At 59.2% G+C, this 13,666-nt stretch overlaps 2 protein-coding genes across 7 annotated transcripts in view; one reads left to right on the top strand and one right to left on the bottom strand.

Annotated features, from left to right (window-relative positions):
- Nucleotides 1-5,442, top strand: part of PAK6 (p21 (RAC1) activated kinase 6) — a 36,929-nt gene extending 31,487 nt beyond the window's left edge. For all 5 annotated transcript variants that reach the window (XM_036110681.2, XM_036110680.2, XM_078053386.1 and 2 more), the window contains 6 exons: nucleotides 353-850; nucleotides 955-1,088; nucleotides 1,442-1,568; nucleotides 1,685-1,810; nucleotides 2,305-2,439; nucleotides 3,832-5,442. In XM_036110681.2, the coding sequence (XP_035966574.2) occupies nucleotides 353-850; nucleotides 955-1,088; nucleotides 1,442-1,568; nucleotides 1,685-1,810; nucleotides 2,305-2,439; nucleotides 3,832-3,999 (1,188 nt within the window). In that variant the 3' untranslated portion in view covers nucleotides 4,000-5,442. The remainder of the gene's footprint in view (nucleotides 1-352; nucleotides 851-954; nucleotides 1,089-1,441; nucleotides 1,569-1,684; nucleotides 1,811-2,304; nucleotides 2,440-3,831) is intronic.
- A 910-nt stretch (nucleotides 5,443-6,352) lies between these two features.
- ANKRD63 (ankyrin repeat domain 63) lies at nucleotides 6,353-11,371 on the bottom strand. Of its 2 annotated transcripts, XM_078053385.1 has the most exons (2): nucleotides 9,509-11,371; nucleotides 6,353-6,978 (listed from the first exon to the last, which is right to left on the bottom strand). In XM_078053385.1, the coding sequence occupies exons 1-2, from the start codon at nucleotides 10,616-10,618 to the stop codon at nucleotides 6,961-6,963; spliced, it is 1,128 nt and encodes a 375-aa protein (XP_077909511.1). In that variant the 5' UTR covers nucleotides 10,619-11,371; the 3' UTR covers nucleotides 6,353-6,960. The 2 variants fall into 2 exon arrangements, with proteins under 2 accessions (XP_077909511.1, XP_035966575.1); XM_036110682.2 differs by lacking the exon at nucleotides 6,353-6,978 and having other exon boundaries at nucleotides 7,642-11,371.
- Nucleotides 11,372-13,666: the final 2,295 nt, after the last annotated feature.

The raw sequence follows: 13,666 nt of genomic DNA, 5'->3' as shown, positions 1-13,666 counted from the left end.
AGACGGCCTCTCAGTGGCCTCCCGGGGGTCTGGCTGTCAATTACCCAGGAAGAAATACCCAGCAGAGGACACCCCAGGGACTCTGCTTTCTTCAGCTTCCCAGGAGCGGCAGAGCGGATGTAAAGAGCTGCTGTTCGGACTGCTCACCTGGGAAAACGCTGGGGGCTGGGTTCCCGAGCAGGAACTTTGGCTTCGGCTCCATTTGACAGTCCTTGCCCACAGCACCTCCCCTATCTGGTCCGATGCCCTGTCAGACCTGCCCCTGTCCAGAGGTCACCCCCTGCTGCTGGGAAGGTCGCTGTAAACGCTGCCACAGCCAAAGCCGCCTCTGTTTCTCTTTCCCTCCCTGCAGCCTAACTCCTTTTTCCGACCAGCGCAGAAAGACCCCCCACCAAGCCTGGTGGCCAAGGCCCAGTCCTTGCCCTCGGACCAGCCCATGGGGACCTTCAGCCCTCTGACCACCTCGGATACCAGCAGTCCCCAGAGGTCCCTCCGCACAGCGCCCGCTGCCGGCCCACCCCCAGGCCGGTCCTCCCCCGCGGGCTCCCCACGCACCAGGCAAGCCCAGATCAGCACCAGCAACCTGTACCTGCCCCAGGACTCCGCGGTGGCCAAGGGTGCCCTGGCTGGCGAGGACACAGGTGTTGTGACACATGAGCAATTCAAGGCTGCACTCAGGATGGTGGTGGACCAGGGTGACCCCCGGCTGCTGCTGGACAGCTACGTGAAGATCGGCGAGGGCTCCACGGGCATCGTCTGTCTGGCCCGGGAGAAGCACTCAGGCCGCCAGGTGGCCGTCAAGATGATGGACCTCAGGAAGCAGCAGCGCAGGGAGCTGCTCTTTAATGAGGTGGGAGGAGAGGGTGGGACGTGGTGGGGCGCTTAGGATGAACATCTGGGAGCAGGGCCGTGGGGACTGGGCCTGGCACTCAGGCACCCCCGTCTGCCTCCCAGGTGGTGATCATGCGAGACTACCAGCACCTCAACGTGGTGGAGATGTACAAGAGCTACCTGGTGGGCGAGGAGCTGTGGGTGCTTATGGAGTTCCTGCAGGGCGGGGCCCTCACGGACATCGTCTCCCAAGTCAGGTGGGCAACGGGGGCCTGGGCTCTGAGAGCTGGCTGCCCCCACCATTGTCCCGGCAGGGGGATTGGGCAGCCTCAGGCCAGGAAAACTTGGGGTGCCTGTCACATCACTGTGAGCCACCCCCTGTCCATTTGGGTTAACAGACCCAGGAGGGTTCAGGGCAGTGGGGTGGGGTCTCCAGCCTAGGTCCAGGCCCATTTCCACCAAGGCTCTGGCGTGACTGGACCCCCACACGTATTGCCCAGGAGCTGTGGGGCCCAGTCCCAGGGGCACCTAATCTGCCTAGCCCGGCTGCCCTGCAGCCCTGCCAAAGCTCACGTTTTCTTCTGTCTGCGGCCTGGCCTTCCCTGTCCAGGCTGAACGAGGAGCAGATCGCCACTGTGTGCGAGGCCGTGCTGCAGGCCCTGGCTTACCTGCATGCCCAGGGTGTCATCCACCGGGACATCAAGAGTGACTCCATCCTCCTGACCCTCGATGGCAGGGTAGGGCCCTCCCCAGCCTGGCGCACCTGTGCCCCTCCCCCTGCATCTGTGCTCCCAGCTCAGCTCCTGCCCTAGTTCACCACTCCCTGTCCCCCCCACCCCCATCTTAACCACAGGTGAAACTCTCGGACTTCGGATTCTGTGCTCAGATCAGCAAAGATGTCCCTAAGAGGAAGTCCCTGGTAGGAACCCCCTACTGGATGGCTCCCGAAGTGATCTCTAGGTCTCTGTATGCGACTGAGGTAACCGGTCCTTCCATGCCCCCGTCCTCCCAGAAGTTCCTATTGGGAACAAACAGCTCATGTGGGCCCTGTAGAGACACCCCTCCCCCAAATAGACCTGGTTTTCAGGTTCCCACGTAGTCAATACCCTACCCCACTTCCCATTGCCCCCCCCCACCGCCTGCTCCTGCCCGCTCTTGGATGGGTCTGCCCTCGCTTGTGGCTTTGCTGCCACAAACTCTTCCCCGAAATGCTCCTCGTGCAGCTCGTGGGCAGGGTGGGGTATGGCCAGGCTTCCCCACATCTGATGGCTATTCTCCGAGAATGGCTGACAGCTCTGTCCCTACAGTCAGTGGGCACTCCTGCAGGAAGTAACTGGCCACAGGGCAGGTGGCCAGGAAGGAGGCCAACTCACCAATGACAGCTGGGACTAGCTGCTCCTGTCCCCCTGCAACACCCTGCTACCAAGGGGCCCTACTCTGGCCAGTGGCGTCAAGGACATTCTCTTCCTACAGGTGGATATCTGGTCCCTGGGCATCATGGTGATTGAGATGGTGGACGGGGAGCCACCCTACTTCAGTGACTCCCCAGTGCAGGCCATGAAGAGGCTCCGGGACAGCCCCCCACCCAGGCTGAAAAACTCTCACAAGGTCAGTCAGTGCGGGTGGACCCTGATGACCACATTCTTCCTGAGGCTGAGGGGACCAGAGCCTGGGCTTCCAGACCCACAATCTCCCTTCCAAAGAAGCCAGAGGCTCCCAGAAAAGGCTCCGCCTTCTCCACACAAAACCTGCAGCAAACTCCTGTGGGCACTCAGACAAGTTTCCACCGGCAGGCAATTGACAGGAGCCTGAGAGAAGGGAAAGTAAGGCTGCCAGGAAACCCTGATGTCCTGGGGAGGAATCTAGAGAAACTAACTGAGCAGGAGCCCCTCCACTCCCTCTGTCAGGGGAGCCGTACCATGGCACGGTGTTCCCATCTAGCTCAGCAAATTGGCTTGTCCTCCATCAGTGCACCTCCTGACCACATCTGAGCCACAGGTTTTCCCTTAAAACCAGTGTGTGTGTGTGTATGTGTGTGTGTGTATGTGTGTGTGTGTGTGTGTGCGCGCGCGCGTGCACATTTAACCCTTTTCTGCCAAATCCACCCAAACCCACAGGTCTTACCAGTGGACAGCCCCTGCTGGTGGCCAGCTCAGCACAGGGTGGCAAATGGCACTGCCATCTGGTGGCCAGAGCGAGAAATGTCCCAGAGGGTTGAAACGCAGTCCCTAAATGATAAAATACGTCTGGGGCCCCAACACAGCTGGATAGGAGGACAGTCAGGAAGCACCTTCCCAGACAACTGGTCCTTGGAGCCTGCACTGCCAGCCCCAGGACTAACACATAGAGGAGATTTCCAATTGGCTAATTCCCCAGAGGAGGTAGCCTTCTGCAACAGCCCAAGACTTAGCCTTATCCCAAGATACTGGCTCAAAATGAACCAAGACAAGCCCTTGACTTAAACTCCAAGGCTTAGAGCATTAAAGAAATCTTCCTTGTCAGGTCTCACTTTGCTCTTTTCTATTTTTCAAGACACTTCATCCCTGGCCTCTTTTTTGATCTTCACTAAAGACAGGGCAAGCACATTTTATCATTAGCCCACTGGGCAGATAAGAAAACTGAGGTCTAGAGAAAATTGCAACTTGTTGAAGATCAGGGATAGACCTAGGACTGGATCACTAATTCCAAGCCCATGCCCCTTCCCCAGAGCCACAGAGCCTGAAGGCTGAGAGCCTCCAGCAGCAGGGTGGGGCATGGGCTGTGTATTTGCAGCCGGGCTCCCCAGCAGCAGCCCCTGGAGGTGAGCTAGCCACTTCTCCTGGACTGATGCCAAGTTTCTTTACTTACCTGATAATCTGAAAAGTCCTGAGCCTGGGAGCTGCCAGGAAGTAAGAAACAAGAGAATTCAAGACCTTCAAAAGATGGTGGGGCCAGGCAGACGAGTCACCCCAAAGTGACTGCATGCGGTGGCTTCCACTCAGTGCTGCCCTGTCTCCACAGGTGTCCCCAGTGCTTCAAGATTTCCTGGAACGGATGCTGGTGCGGGACCCCCAGGAGAGAGCCACGGCTCAGGAGCTCCTGGACCACCCTTTCCTGCTGCAGACGGGGCTGCCCGAGTGCCTGGTGCCCCTGATCCAGCTCTACCGCAAGCAGACCTCCACCTGCTGAGCCCACCCCAGAGCGCACCTGCCACCTCTGCCCACAGGCGGGGGACACTGGGCAGCCAGCCTGCCTCGTTCTCTCAGTATTCTCTCCAAAGATTGAATGTGAAACCCCACCCACACCCTCCTGCCCTTCAGCCCACTGGGCCAGGCCGGACCTGCCCCTTGGTCTCTCTCCCTCCCAAGAGAGTCCCCAGTTGCCTTTGGGATGATGGAGACCCCTTCTACAGGATGACCCTTTGTTATTTGCACAGGGATATTTCTAAGAAACGTGGAGACCAGCACTCCTGGCCACTGTGGCCAACCCAGCAGAAAAAGCTGCTGTTTTTTAAAGGTAGTCGTGCACTAGCATCCCAGGCCACCCAAGAGGGCAGACTGCCTGTCTTCACCAGGATACTTGCTGTTCTCAGCTCCAGCTCTAAACCCTGGGGTCTCAAGAGGGCCACAGGGAAGGTTTCTACTGCCTGAAGCTGTCTTCCTCCCTCGTGTCTGACTTCCCGAAGGTACAGTCCAACCTGCACCTGCTTCCCAACCCACCTGCACTGACATCACTCTCCCTGCGCAGCCTGCCCTGAAGTGTGAACAGCCTGCTCGCAGGCCAGGGAAGGAGGAGGAGCATTTTTTCTGGGAGAAAGAGAAAGAATGGAGTTAGTGGTAAACGTGGTCTCACTTTACAGGATGGAGAGAACATCGTGTGTGTGTGCGTGTGCGCGCGTGTGTGTGTGCGCGTGTGTGTGTGCGCGTGTGTGTGTAAGTGGCAGACGGTCACCCCGACAGCCTGGCTCCCTTCAGGTCACCCACGGCCAGCAATAAGGCTTCTCCATCCTTTCTGCCACTAAGTTCTACTCTGAAGGGACCTGCTTTCTTGGCCTGGCTTCCCACCTCCCAAGTCTCTTGTCTCTACCTGACCAGCGAAGAGATCTGCGTTGAGTCTTAGTGCATCCTAGGGGTTTGGCAGATTTCTGAGTTTCGCCTATACTGTGGAGTCTCAGAGCCAGAGATAGGAATGGTGAGGGAACAGACTTTGTTTTACCTGTGAGCTTCATCTCAATAACCAGGTCATCAAGGACCCGTTCTTTCAAAATCTTGGTCTTGGGGGGAGGTGAACCATCTCCTGGGGTCCCATCCTGTCAAGAAAATGGGCACCCCCTTTGTGCAAACCTATCGGCCCTAGCTGCCTCTTCAGACACCTGTCTCCTTGTCCCCCTTCCCTCCCCACCTTCAGGGATGTTGTGAGTCAGGGAATCCAGGGAAGAACTCCAGGTGTCAGGACCCTATCTAGATAATATTTTTAGATTCCTCTGCTCCCTAGTGGCCTGCTTTGGGGCCAAAAATAAATTGCAAGGACTTTTTTAAGGGTCAGAGTTTTAAAAACAAAAGCATCTTCCCTAGAAACTTTTGTGAATTGTTTGCACTTGTGCCTGTTTTAAATTAAACTAAGTGTTCAAAACCTCTGGGCTCTTGTCTCTGAGAATGGAGCCAGGCTGTCTTCAAGCCCGACGCCCTGCAGTGGGTGTCTGGTGTGCCCTCCCCCTGAACATGAGCTCCCCAACAGTCACTCAAGTCCACAGAAAACCCAGCTCCCTGGTGGCATGTGGGCCAGTGAGAGCAGATAAGGAGGGAAACAGGAAGTGAAAGCCCCTCGGGGCTGAAAGAGCTCTCCTTCCCAGGGGAGCAGAACCCAGCCAGGAAAGCCCAGGCCATGTGCTGTGCTTGCTGGCACACAGGGGCTCTGGGGGCAGCCCCCGGGGCTGATGACCACTTTCTGCATCGGTGTCTCTCGTATCCCTTTTGCTTCTCACTCCAAGGCAAGTCAGAGGCCGCCCTCCCCATGCCGTCCATAGGAAGTGGCCGGAGGCTGCTTCCAGGGAGAAAGCAGTCTCTGTTTCGGTTCTCAGAACTGAGGGGTTATGAAGGAGCAGTGCAGTGGCTGGAAATCAAGAGACCTTGGTCCTAGTCCTGCGGGGAGGGGAGGTGGATGGAATTCTCTTTCAACTTCTAGCTCTGACTCTGATTCCAGCACTGCCCTCCCGAGAGCTCATCCTGCCCCCCAGCCCAGGGCTCACGGAAACCTCTCAACCAGCATCCAGGAGTCGTGCAGACCTTCTCCTGCTCCCCGCAGCAGTCCCACCCAGACAGCTGCCCTAGTCGGAGGGTCCTAGTCCCACCAACTCAGTCCGAAGCAGTACCCGAGTCCTGCCTTCAGGACGCAGCCACAGTGCCCAGTGGGACAGGCAGGGATGGAGGCTGATGGAAGGTGGAAGCTTTGCGGGAAGCAAGCACACCCTTCTGCGGCTCCAAAGGGAGCCCAGAATCAGGAGCCGCTGGTAAGGCAAAGAGAGGCCAGTTCTTGCAACTGAATAATACTGGATTTATTAACTATTCTTCTGAGTTCTAATAGTCCTTCCACCACACAGTGTCATTCCAAAAGCGTGTGTGTACGTCATTTAGCCTCCCACACAGACTAGTTCTGAGCTTGATGTTAGGGTACCGAGATCCAGTGGCCTGGGTGATTCTTCACAACGATGAAAGCAGCAAGAGTTGGAAAAGAAAACTGTTTAGAAAAGTCTCTTCTAAAGTGGAGTGAGCTCGAGAGGACCCCAGCCTCAAAGCCCTGGGGCTGACAATGACAAGGAAGTGCAGGAGGGCGAAATATGGTGACATACAGAGAAATTCTGCACAGAGCTGGGCCCGGTAAGAAATCTGCAAGAATGGCAAGTCAGTCAAACACAATTCAGTGCAGACAGGAAAGATCTGTTGTGGTTTAAGAAACATTGCTTTCAACCACCAAGCCCTTGGCAACTCGGTGGAGAGGAGCCCTCACAGCTGTTTACTCAATAAGGAGGGCCCCGAGGTGACAATGAACCAGAAAGCCACAGGTCAGCGACATTTGAAAGATGACAGCACCTTCTGCCCACTGTTCAACCCAGACCTTATGGTGTTCTGAAGAAGCCAAATACTTGTATCCTTACACCATTAAAAAATTCTGTGAAAATTAAACACAGAAAGGGAATAAGTGAGCAAGCAGGGGTCAGGAAAAAAGGAGTTTGTACGTGGGATGTCCAATTATCCCCCATCCCACCCCAGATCCTCTCCCTCTGGCTTTTTAGGTGCTTCTGTGTTGTTCCACCACCCAGACAGTGGGACTGAGGAGAGGCAGGTGTGTGGGGAGAAAGGAGTAGGGGGAGGGCAACCCCCCCCAAAAGAAAACAAATCTCATCAGAAGAAAACAGTGCAGCTTCAGAAATTATAAACAAGGAGTTGGAGACTCCTGTTTTTCAGAACAGAGCAGGAGCTCTCTGGACATGGGAGCCTTAACTTGGAAGATCTTGGGGTCCTTAGTGAAGAAGGGTCTCGTCTCCTGCTACTCCAAATCCGAGTTTTGTTTTGTTTTGTTTTTTGCTTATTGTTCCTCACTTCACTGCTGGGAAATGACTTCAAGTATCCGGATTTAACATACGACAAGAGGAAGAGGATTCCATGGGTAAATGCACACGGAGAAGTACATTGCGGTGATCCCAAGTAAAACCAGAAGTCTAAACTCCGAGCCAGGGCGCCGCGAGGAAAGCTCAGCGCTGCCACCAGGGGGCACCAGAGATCACGTCCAGTGCGGGGTGGGGGGAGAGGGCGCGGCCTTGCCGACCGTAGAGGGGTGGAAGGATTGGGGAGGCGTCTGACACCTACACCAGGCCCGCTCACCTCCAGAACCAGTTTCTCAGCACAGATCATTCTCGCTCTGGGAAGTTCCCTTAGAGTTAACTGGTGAGAAACCTTCCGTTCTGCAAAGGCATATAGATCGACGTCTTGAAAAGACCCCACCTCAGACGGGTGAGGCGCCGCACGCTCAACCTCGGGGGTTCACAAAAAGAGCCCCCCAAGCGCCAACGATTCCGTGGGCTGGACGCACAGATACCTGTGCTAGCGCTTCCGCAGGGTCCTGCGGCACGCGATCGCCAGACCCGCTAGAACTCGCCCCCCCGCCCCCGACACACACGCACACTTCTTAGGTCCGCACAAAGAGGAGGGCAGGGAGGGAGGGGAAGAGGAAGGACCAGGCCGGGAAAGGGCATTTAACCACCTCCCCGCGGTTGCCTCTGATTCACTAATCTGCCCAGTAATGAAGCTGGGCCGGACCTGCGTCCCACGCGCCGGGGCAGAGGCAGGGGTCCTTGGTCTCGACCTCCAGCATCCATCATCCGCCCTGCCCTCCATTAACGGCCCGCGAGAAGCAGGAGCCCTTTAACAGCCCCCTTCCAGCTCTCGCAGGAGTTTGATGTAATTTAAACCCGGACCTGCGGCTCGTGTGGGCTTCCCGACTCCCGCGCGCCGCCGTTTAACGTGGCAAACACTTCAGTCAATTATCCCCCTCGCAGAGCTTCTATTTAAAGAGACATTGTCAGGTTCTTAAGCCTCGGATCAGACCCGCTGCTTTCTGCTTCATATACAAAGACTCAAAACACGAGTTCTTTGAGGATTGGAAGAAATACAATTAAACCAAGCTTTCGCAACCATTCCACCCTGCCGGAGCACCCACGTGCGGGACGGGGGAGCTGGGAGGTGGTGGGGGCGGGGAAGTGCCAGTCCTTTCCATTTCAGGCTCTAAGAGTGAGAGGAAATAAGGCTGGGCCCTGAGGGGCGAGACCTCAAAGATAAAACAAATGCAGCTGAGCTGAAGCTGCGCTCGGTGCTGGGAGCTGGGCTCAGTAGGCGTTGCTGTAGGGCAATGACCCCATATCATCAGTGAAGTTGAAAACTGGGTCTGCGGAGCTGAAATTACCCAGAAGCTATTTCAGGGGACAACTAGCCTTCAGTACCAGGGCCTCTGCCCCCCCCCCAAATATGCTCTCATCTTCTTGAGGCAGGAGTTTCTCCCCAGAAAAACTTAACCTCCAGATTCCTTCCTAATCAGCCCTCCTGCCCAGAAGGGCTCAAAGGCTGGTCTCCTTGCTCTCCTTCTCCAACACTTAACAGGAAGGGAGACTTCGGTGGCGTGGAACATTGCTGGCCACATCACTAGGCAGAGGGGAGAGGCTAGGCCTTTTTTCTATAAGTCAACTCTTCTGCTGTCTGGCTGCCAGCGTATGGGAAACTGGTAAGGAGGAGGTGACCCAGCAGGAGTCAGCAAGACTCAGAACTGAGCCTTAGGGCTCAGAGTAGGGGGTCCATCTTCCTGGCTGAAAGGCTGTAGCCTATAGAACCAGTCTTCTACTCCTCCCCTCCAGGACAGGAAAGGTAGGCTATAGGGACAGTGGGAGACCTAGGCAGGGAATACCAACAAGCACAAAAAAAACACAAAAGAAATAAAATAGGGGTTCTTTTCAGAGAGAGGATTGGTAGGGGTCTGGCCTGGGCAGTGGGGACAGGTTCTGGGATCACAGGCCAGGAAACTGCTGGGAAAGTGAGGGACCTGGAAAAAAGAAATCCCAGTGGAGGAGAGACATAAGAGGAGGGGACGCAGGGCTCAACCTCGACGCTATTTACCGCTGAGCGTGCAGTACCACGGCCTCCGTGCCCACCTGCCAAGGCTGAGGCCCAGGCACCGAGGGGTGCAGAGCGTTGGCCTCTAACTCCGCGCCGCTCTCGGGCCCTGATGCCTCCCCGACCAGGCTGGGGATGTCTGGAGCGGTGGAGCGTCGACGCAAACCCAAACGGCCAGAGCCGGGGCCGCCCTCCGGGTGGGGGCTAAGGCCAATGGGGGCTTGCACTAAGGTCGGCGGCGCTCCCTCCAGCACCTCCTGCGAACGCCACCGCCCGGTCCCTGAAGACTGGGGCGAGTGTGGTAGAGCCATCAGGGCTCCCGCCCGCAGCCGAGCCGCTTCCTCCTCGGTTACAGCACCCAGCGCCAGGCTCATGCTTCGGCCCAGCTCGGGCCTCTCGCTGCCCTGTGCTCGGTGCCGGCCCGAGCCCTTGCCCCCTGACCCAGCTTCGCCGCCGTGACCGTGGCCGCCGGCCGCTCGCGCAAAGCGCGCCAGGAGAGGCCGAGGTAAGCGGCGGGGGCTGGGTCGTCGGCGCTCCGGGCTGGGCGCGGGAGCCGGACGGCCAGGGGGGCTGTCGGAGTTGGAGCCCCGGGCCGCGGCGGCGGCGGCCGCGCGGCCCCAGGGCCCGGTGAGGGCTTGCACGCAGGTCCCGTGGCCGCGGGCGGCTGCCAGCTGCAGCGCCGTGAGACCCGCTCGGTTGGTGCGGTCGAGGCGCAGGCCGAGGCGGCGGAAAGAGCGCACCAGGAACTCGAGCACCGCCCCATGGCCGCACGCCGCCGCCCACATCACTGGGCTGTTGCCCGCCGAGTCGGCCGCCTCGGGGTCGCCGCTGAACTGCACCAACAGCTGCACCGCGTCCAGGTGGCCGCGCTCGCACGCCAGGCTGAGTGCCGTGCGGCCGCGCTCGTCCCGCAGGTTCACGGCCGCACCCTGCTCCAGCAGGAGCCGCACGAAGCGCGCGCGCAGCGCGGGGTCCGGCAGCCCCACCGCCACCATGAGCGGCGTGCGGCCCTGCTCCGCGCGGCAGTCGATGATGCTGCGGTCCAGCGCATCCAGTACAAAGCGGGCCAGGTGCACTTTACCCGCCTGCATGGCCTCCAGAAAGGTGCGCGTACCCGCTCGGGGGCACAGGTCCTTGGGCTTGAGCATGGCCCCGGCCGCCGCTCCCAGGCGGCCCAGCAGCTCCGCACGGGGGCGCCCCTGTTCCCGCGCCCCGCCGGGCTCTGGGCCCCGCTGGTGCTCTGGTGTGGCTCCCTCCGCGCGTGGGCGGCTGCAGCCGAGGGTCCTGACGTTCCCACTCTTGTGCCCCAGCGGCTCCCGTTTCCCCGCCGCTCCTGGGCCGCACGCCTGGTGTCTCGCAGCTCCTTCCCTGGGCTTCCCGCCTGGAGGTGTAGGTTGCTCGCTACTCTGGGCTCCGCGCCTGGCCCGCCACGAGACTACGGGAGCAAAAGCTCGGCCCCCTCCTGTCTGTCCCGCTGTTTCCCGCGTGTCCGGTGCCCCTCCGTCCCTTGTGGCTTGGTGCCGCGCCACTCACCCGCACCCGGGGCAGCCCCCGCTCCCCTGATGAGACGGTGGCGCCCGCCGAGCGCGCCTGCCTCCAGCCCTGGCGGGGCGCGCCGCTCCTCAAGCTGCTGGCGCCGCTCCTCCGCCTCCTCCCCGCTCGCGGGGGCCGGGCCACACCGGGGCGCCTGCTCCTTACTTGGGGGGCTCAGCGGCGGGGGAGCCGCCGCCCGCCTGCGTATCTGGCTTTATAGCCTCGGGGGTCTCCATGGCAATGGCTGCCCTGGAAGCGGGCTGAGCCGTCAGGGCAGGAACGCGCCCGGCGGGAGAGACCGCCCCTGACCCCCACCCCTTCGTGGGCCACGAAGTCGGGGAGCGGCTCCTCCTCCGCGCTCCCCTGGGGCTGCCGCGGCGGTTGCGGGGCGGGGGCGGCGGCTGCTCGCTGGGGGGCCACATGCACCAGGCCAGGCCAATCCCAAAGTCACAGTCGTCTCTTCTCGTCTCCCCGCCCTCCGCCCCTACCGGAGTCGGTGCCCTCGGCTCCTTAGAAACTTAGGACCTCGGGCCCGTCGGGGAAGACGGAGGCCTGCCCCCTGCGGTCCAGCTGGAAGGAAACGGGACCCCACGAGGGCAGAACTGGACCATAAGCGAGCTGGGAGGCGGCGGCGAAAGGCGAACGGGGAGTAATTGGCGGGGGCTGGGGGGGTACCTGCGCTGCGCGCGGGGTGGGGGGCGCTTATTCTGGCTGAGAACTGCCACTCGGAGTGTAGCGAATCACGCACTCACACACAATTGTTCCTCCCGCACACGCTCACTCGGAGCGGGGGTGGGGGGGGAGACTGCGCCCTCCAATCTCCGACGTCTCCAACCCCGACCACGCGCCCGAGCTCCAGCTCCCGGCGGCTGACAGGCAGGCGGAGCGGAGACGCGGCGGCCAGGGCGGGCGCCTGGGGGTTCGAGAGCGCGGCAGCCGCGTTAACAACTCCCCCGCGCCGCCGCCCCGCCGCCTCGGGGCCGGCCGCCACCCCGGAAAATGTGAGAGAGCTCCGCAAGGCTCCCCTACGGTCCTCATCTCCTTCCGAAGCACAAGCCCACCCCCGGACCACCGGGCTCTGATTTTGACTGCTAGCTGACCCCTTTGGAAGGAAAGGAGAAAAGAGCGGGAGTCACTAGGGTGTGGAAAACCTGCCGCATCCCCTGTCCCTCCTGAGGTGGGGGACGGTGGTGCTCAGGCCTCGGTTGAGGAGAGTCAGGGCTCCTCAGAGCCGCCGGGGTCGGGGGGGGGGGGGCGAGGAAGGGTAAGTGTCTCGGGGTGGAATGAAGATTTGTGAAGTGTAAAGAAGTGAATCAGTTATCAACTACAGAATTTACTGAGACTTTTCATGAGCCAGGCATTGTGTTCCCAGCTGTAGGAAATACCGAAGCAGAAGCTCAGTTCTGGATAGAAGAGACCTTCCCCCTCAAGCAGGAAGACAAGACCAGGACAAAAAAGTAGAGGCTATCAGCTGAGCGCTGAATACATCTGTGAAATACAAACAAAACCAAGACAGTGCTTAGAGGAAAAGGTAGGGTTGGGTGTGGAGGGGCTCCCAGGTAGTCTGAAGGTAGGACTCCGCAGGTGGTCTTCAAGGATGTGGGGGATCTGGCTGCGTGGAAATAAGGAAGACATTCCAGACAGGGTTACTGAGGCAAGGACATGGAAGCAAGAAAAACACCTCTAGGGGACAGTACTGAGGGCTGCTTTACCAAGTACCTTCCTATGGAAGATAGGAAATGAGGGGAATAATAAAGCTGCCCTGAGCCTGGGCAGAGCCATGATTAGATGGTTTGCAGCAGAAGCCCGTCTGGGGAAAGGTTCTGGGCAAGAAGAGGATTTGCCTCTGGGAAGCAGACAGTGGGCCCAGATGGGTGAGTGGCAAAGTGCACACAGGGCCCTGCACTCCAGGCTTCTTGCCTTTCTCCAGCTCCTAGACTTCAGGGATGGCCACCTGGCATCCTGGGCCCAGCCACGGAGCAGCGGCTCCCACTTCCTCTATTCGGGGGGGGGGGTGCGTGTGATGTATGCCTGTATATACTGTCAAGCCCCCATTCCCTTTATCTTTTTGCATTCTCTAATCCCCCTGCTCTGCCAACTTTCTCTCATGGTACCACACAAAGGGCACAGCATTTGACCCCAGAGTTAAGTCCCAGCTTGAAGGCCTTTACCAGAGTGCGGCTCCAGGCCTGCATGGTCTCATCTGCCAAGCGAAGCCCACAATACTAGCTCTGCCTGCTTTAGGCAACGTCAAGCTAGGCAGTGTCAGGGAAAGAGCCGCACAGTTATTCAGAGTGCGGAAAGGCCCATCGCACCCCCAGATGTGGGGGCCCCACCTGGGGTGTCACCTGGGGGTGGGGCACAGACTCTCCAACCCCAGCAAGGAGGCAGGGAAGCTCTCCCTCTACTCAGCAGAAGAAAGGCTTTCCTTCCCTTCGTGACTCAATCTCCCTTTTCCGCAGCAAGAGGGAAATTGCTTTCTTCCCTTCTTTCTGTTTCCAGAGTCAGGGAGGGAGGTAACCCTGGAATCTGTGTGCGGCAGGCAGGCCAGCCTGACAAGTGGGTGGTGACACAGCGCAGGTAGAAGAGAGAAGCAGTGTGAGCATGCAATGGGCGCCTGCTTGGTCCTAAAGAACCACGGCCCCTCCTCCGTGAGCTTCCCC

Source organism: Halichoerus grypus, chromosome 8 (genome assembly GCF_964656455.1).
Source record: "Halichoerus grypus chromosome 8, mHalGry1.hap1.1, whole genome shotgun sequence".
In the NCBI taxonomy this organism is placed as follows: domain Eukaryota; kingdom Metazoa; phylum Chordata; class Mammalia; order Carnivora; family Phocidae; genus Halichoerus; species Halichoerus grypus.
The sequence above is the reverse complement of the archived record's forward strand: the minus strand, read 5'-3'. Positions and strand labels throughout refer to the sequence as shown.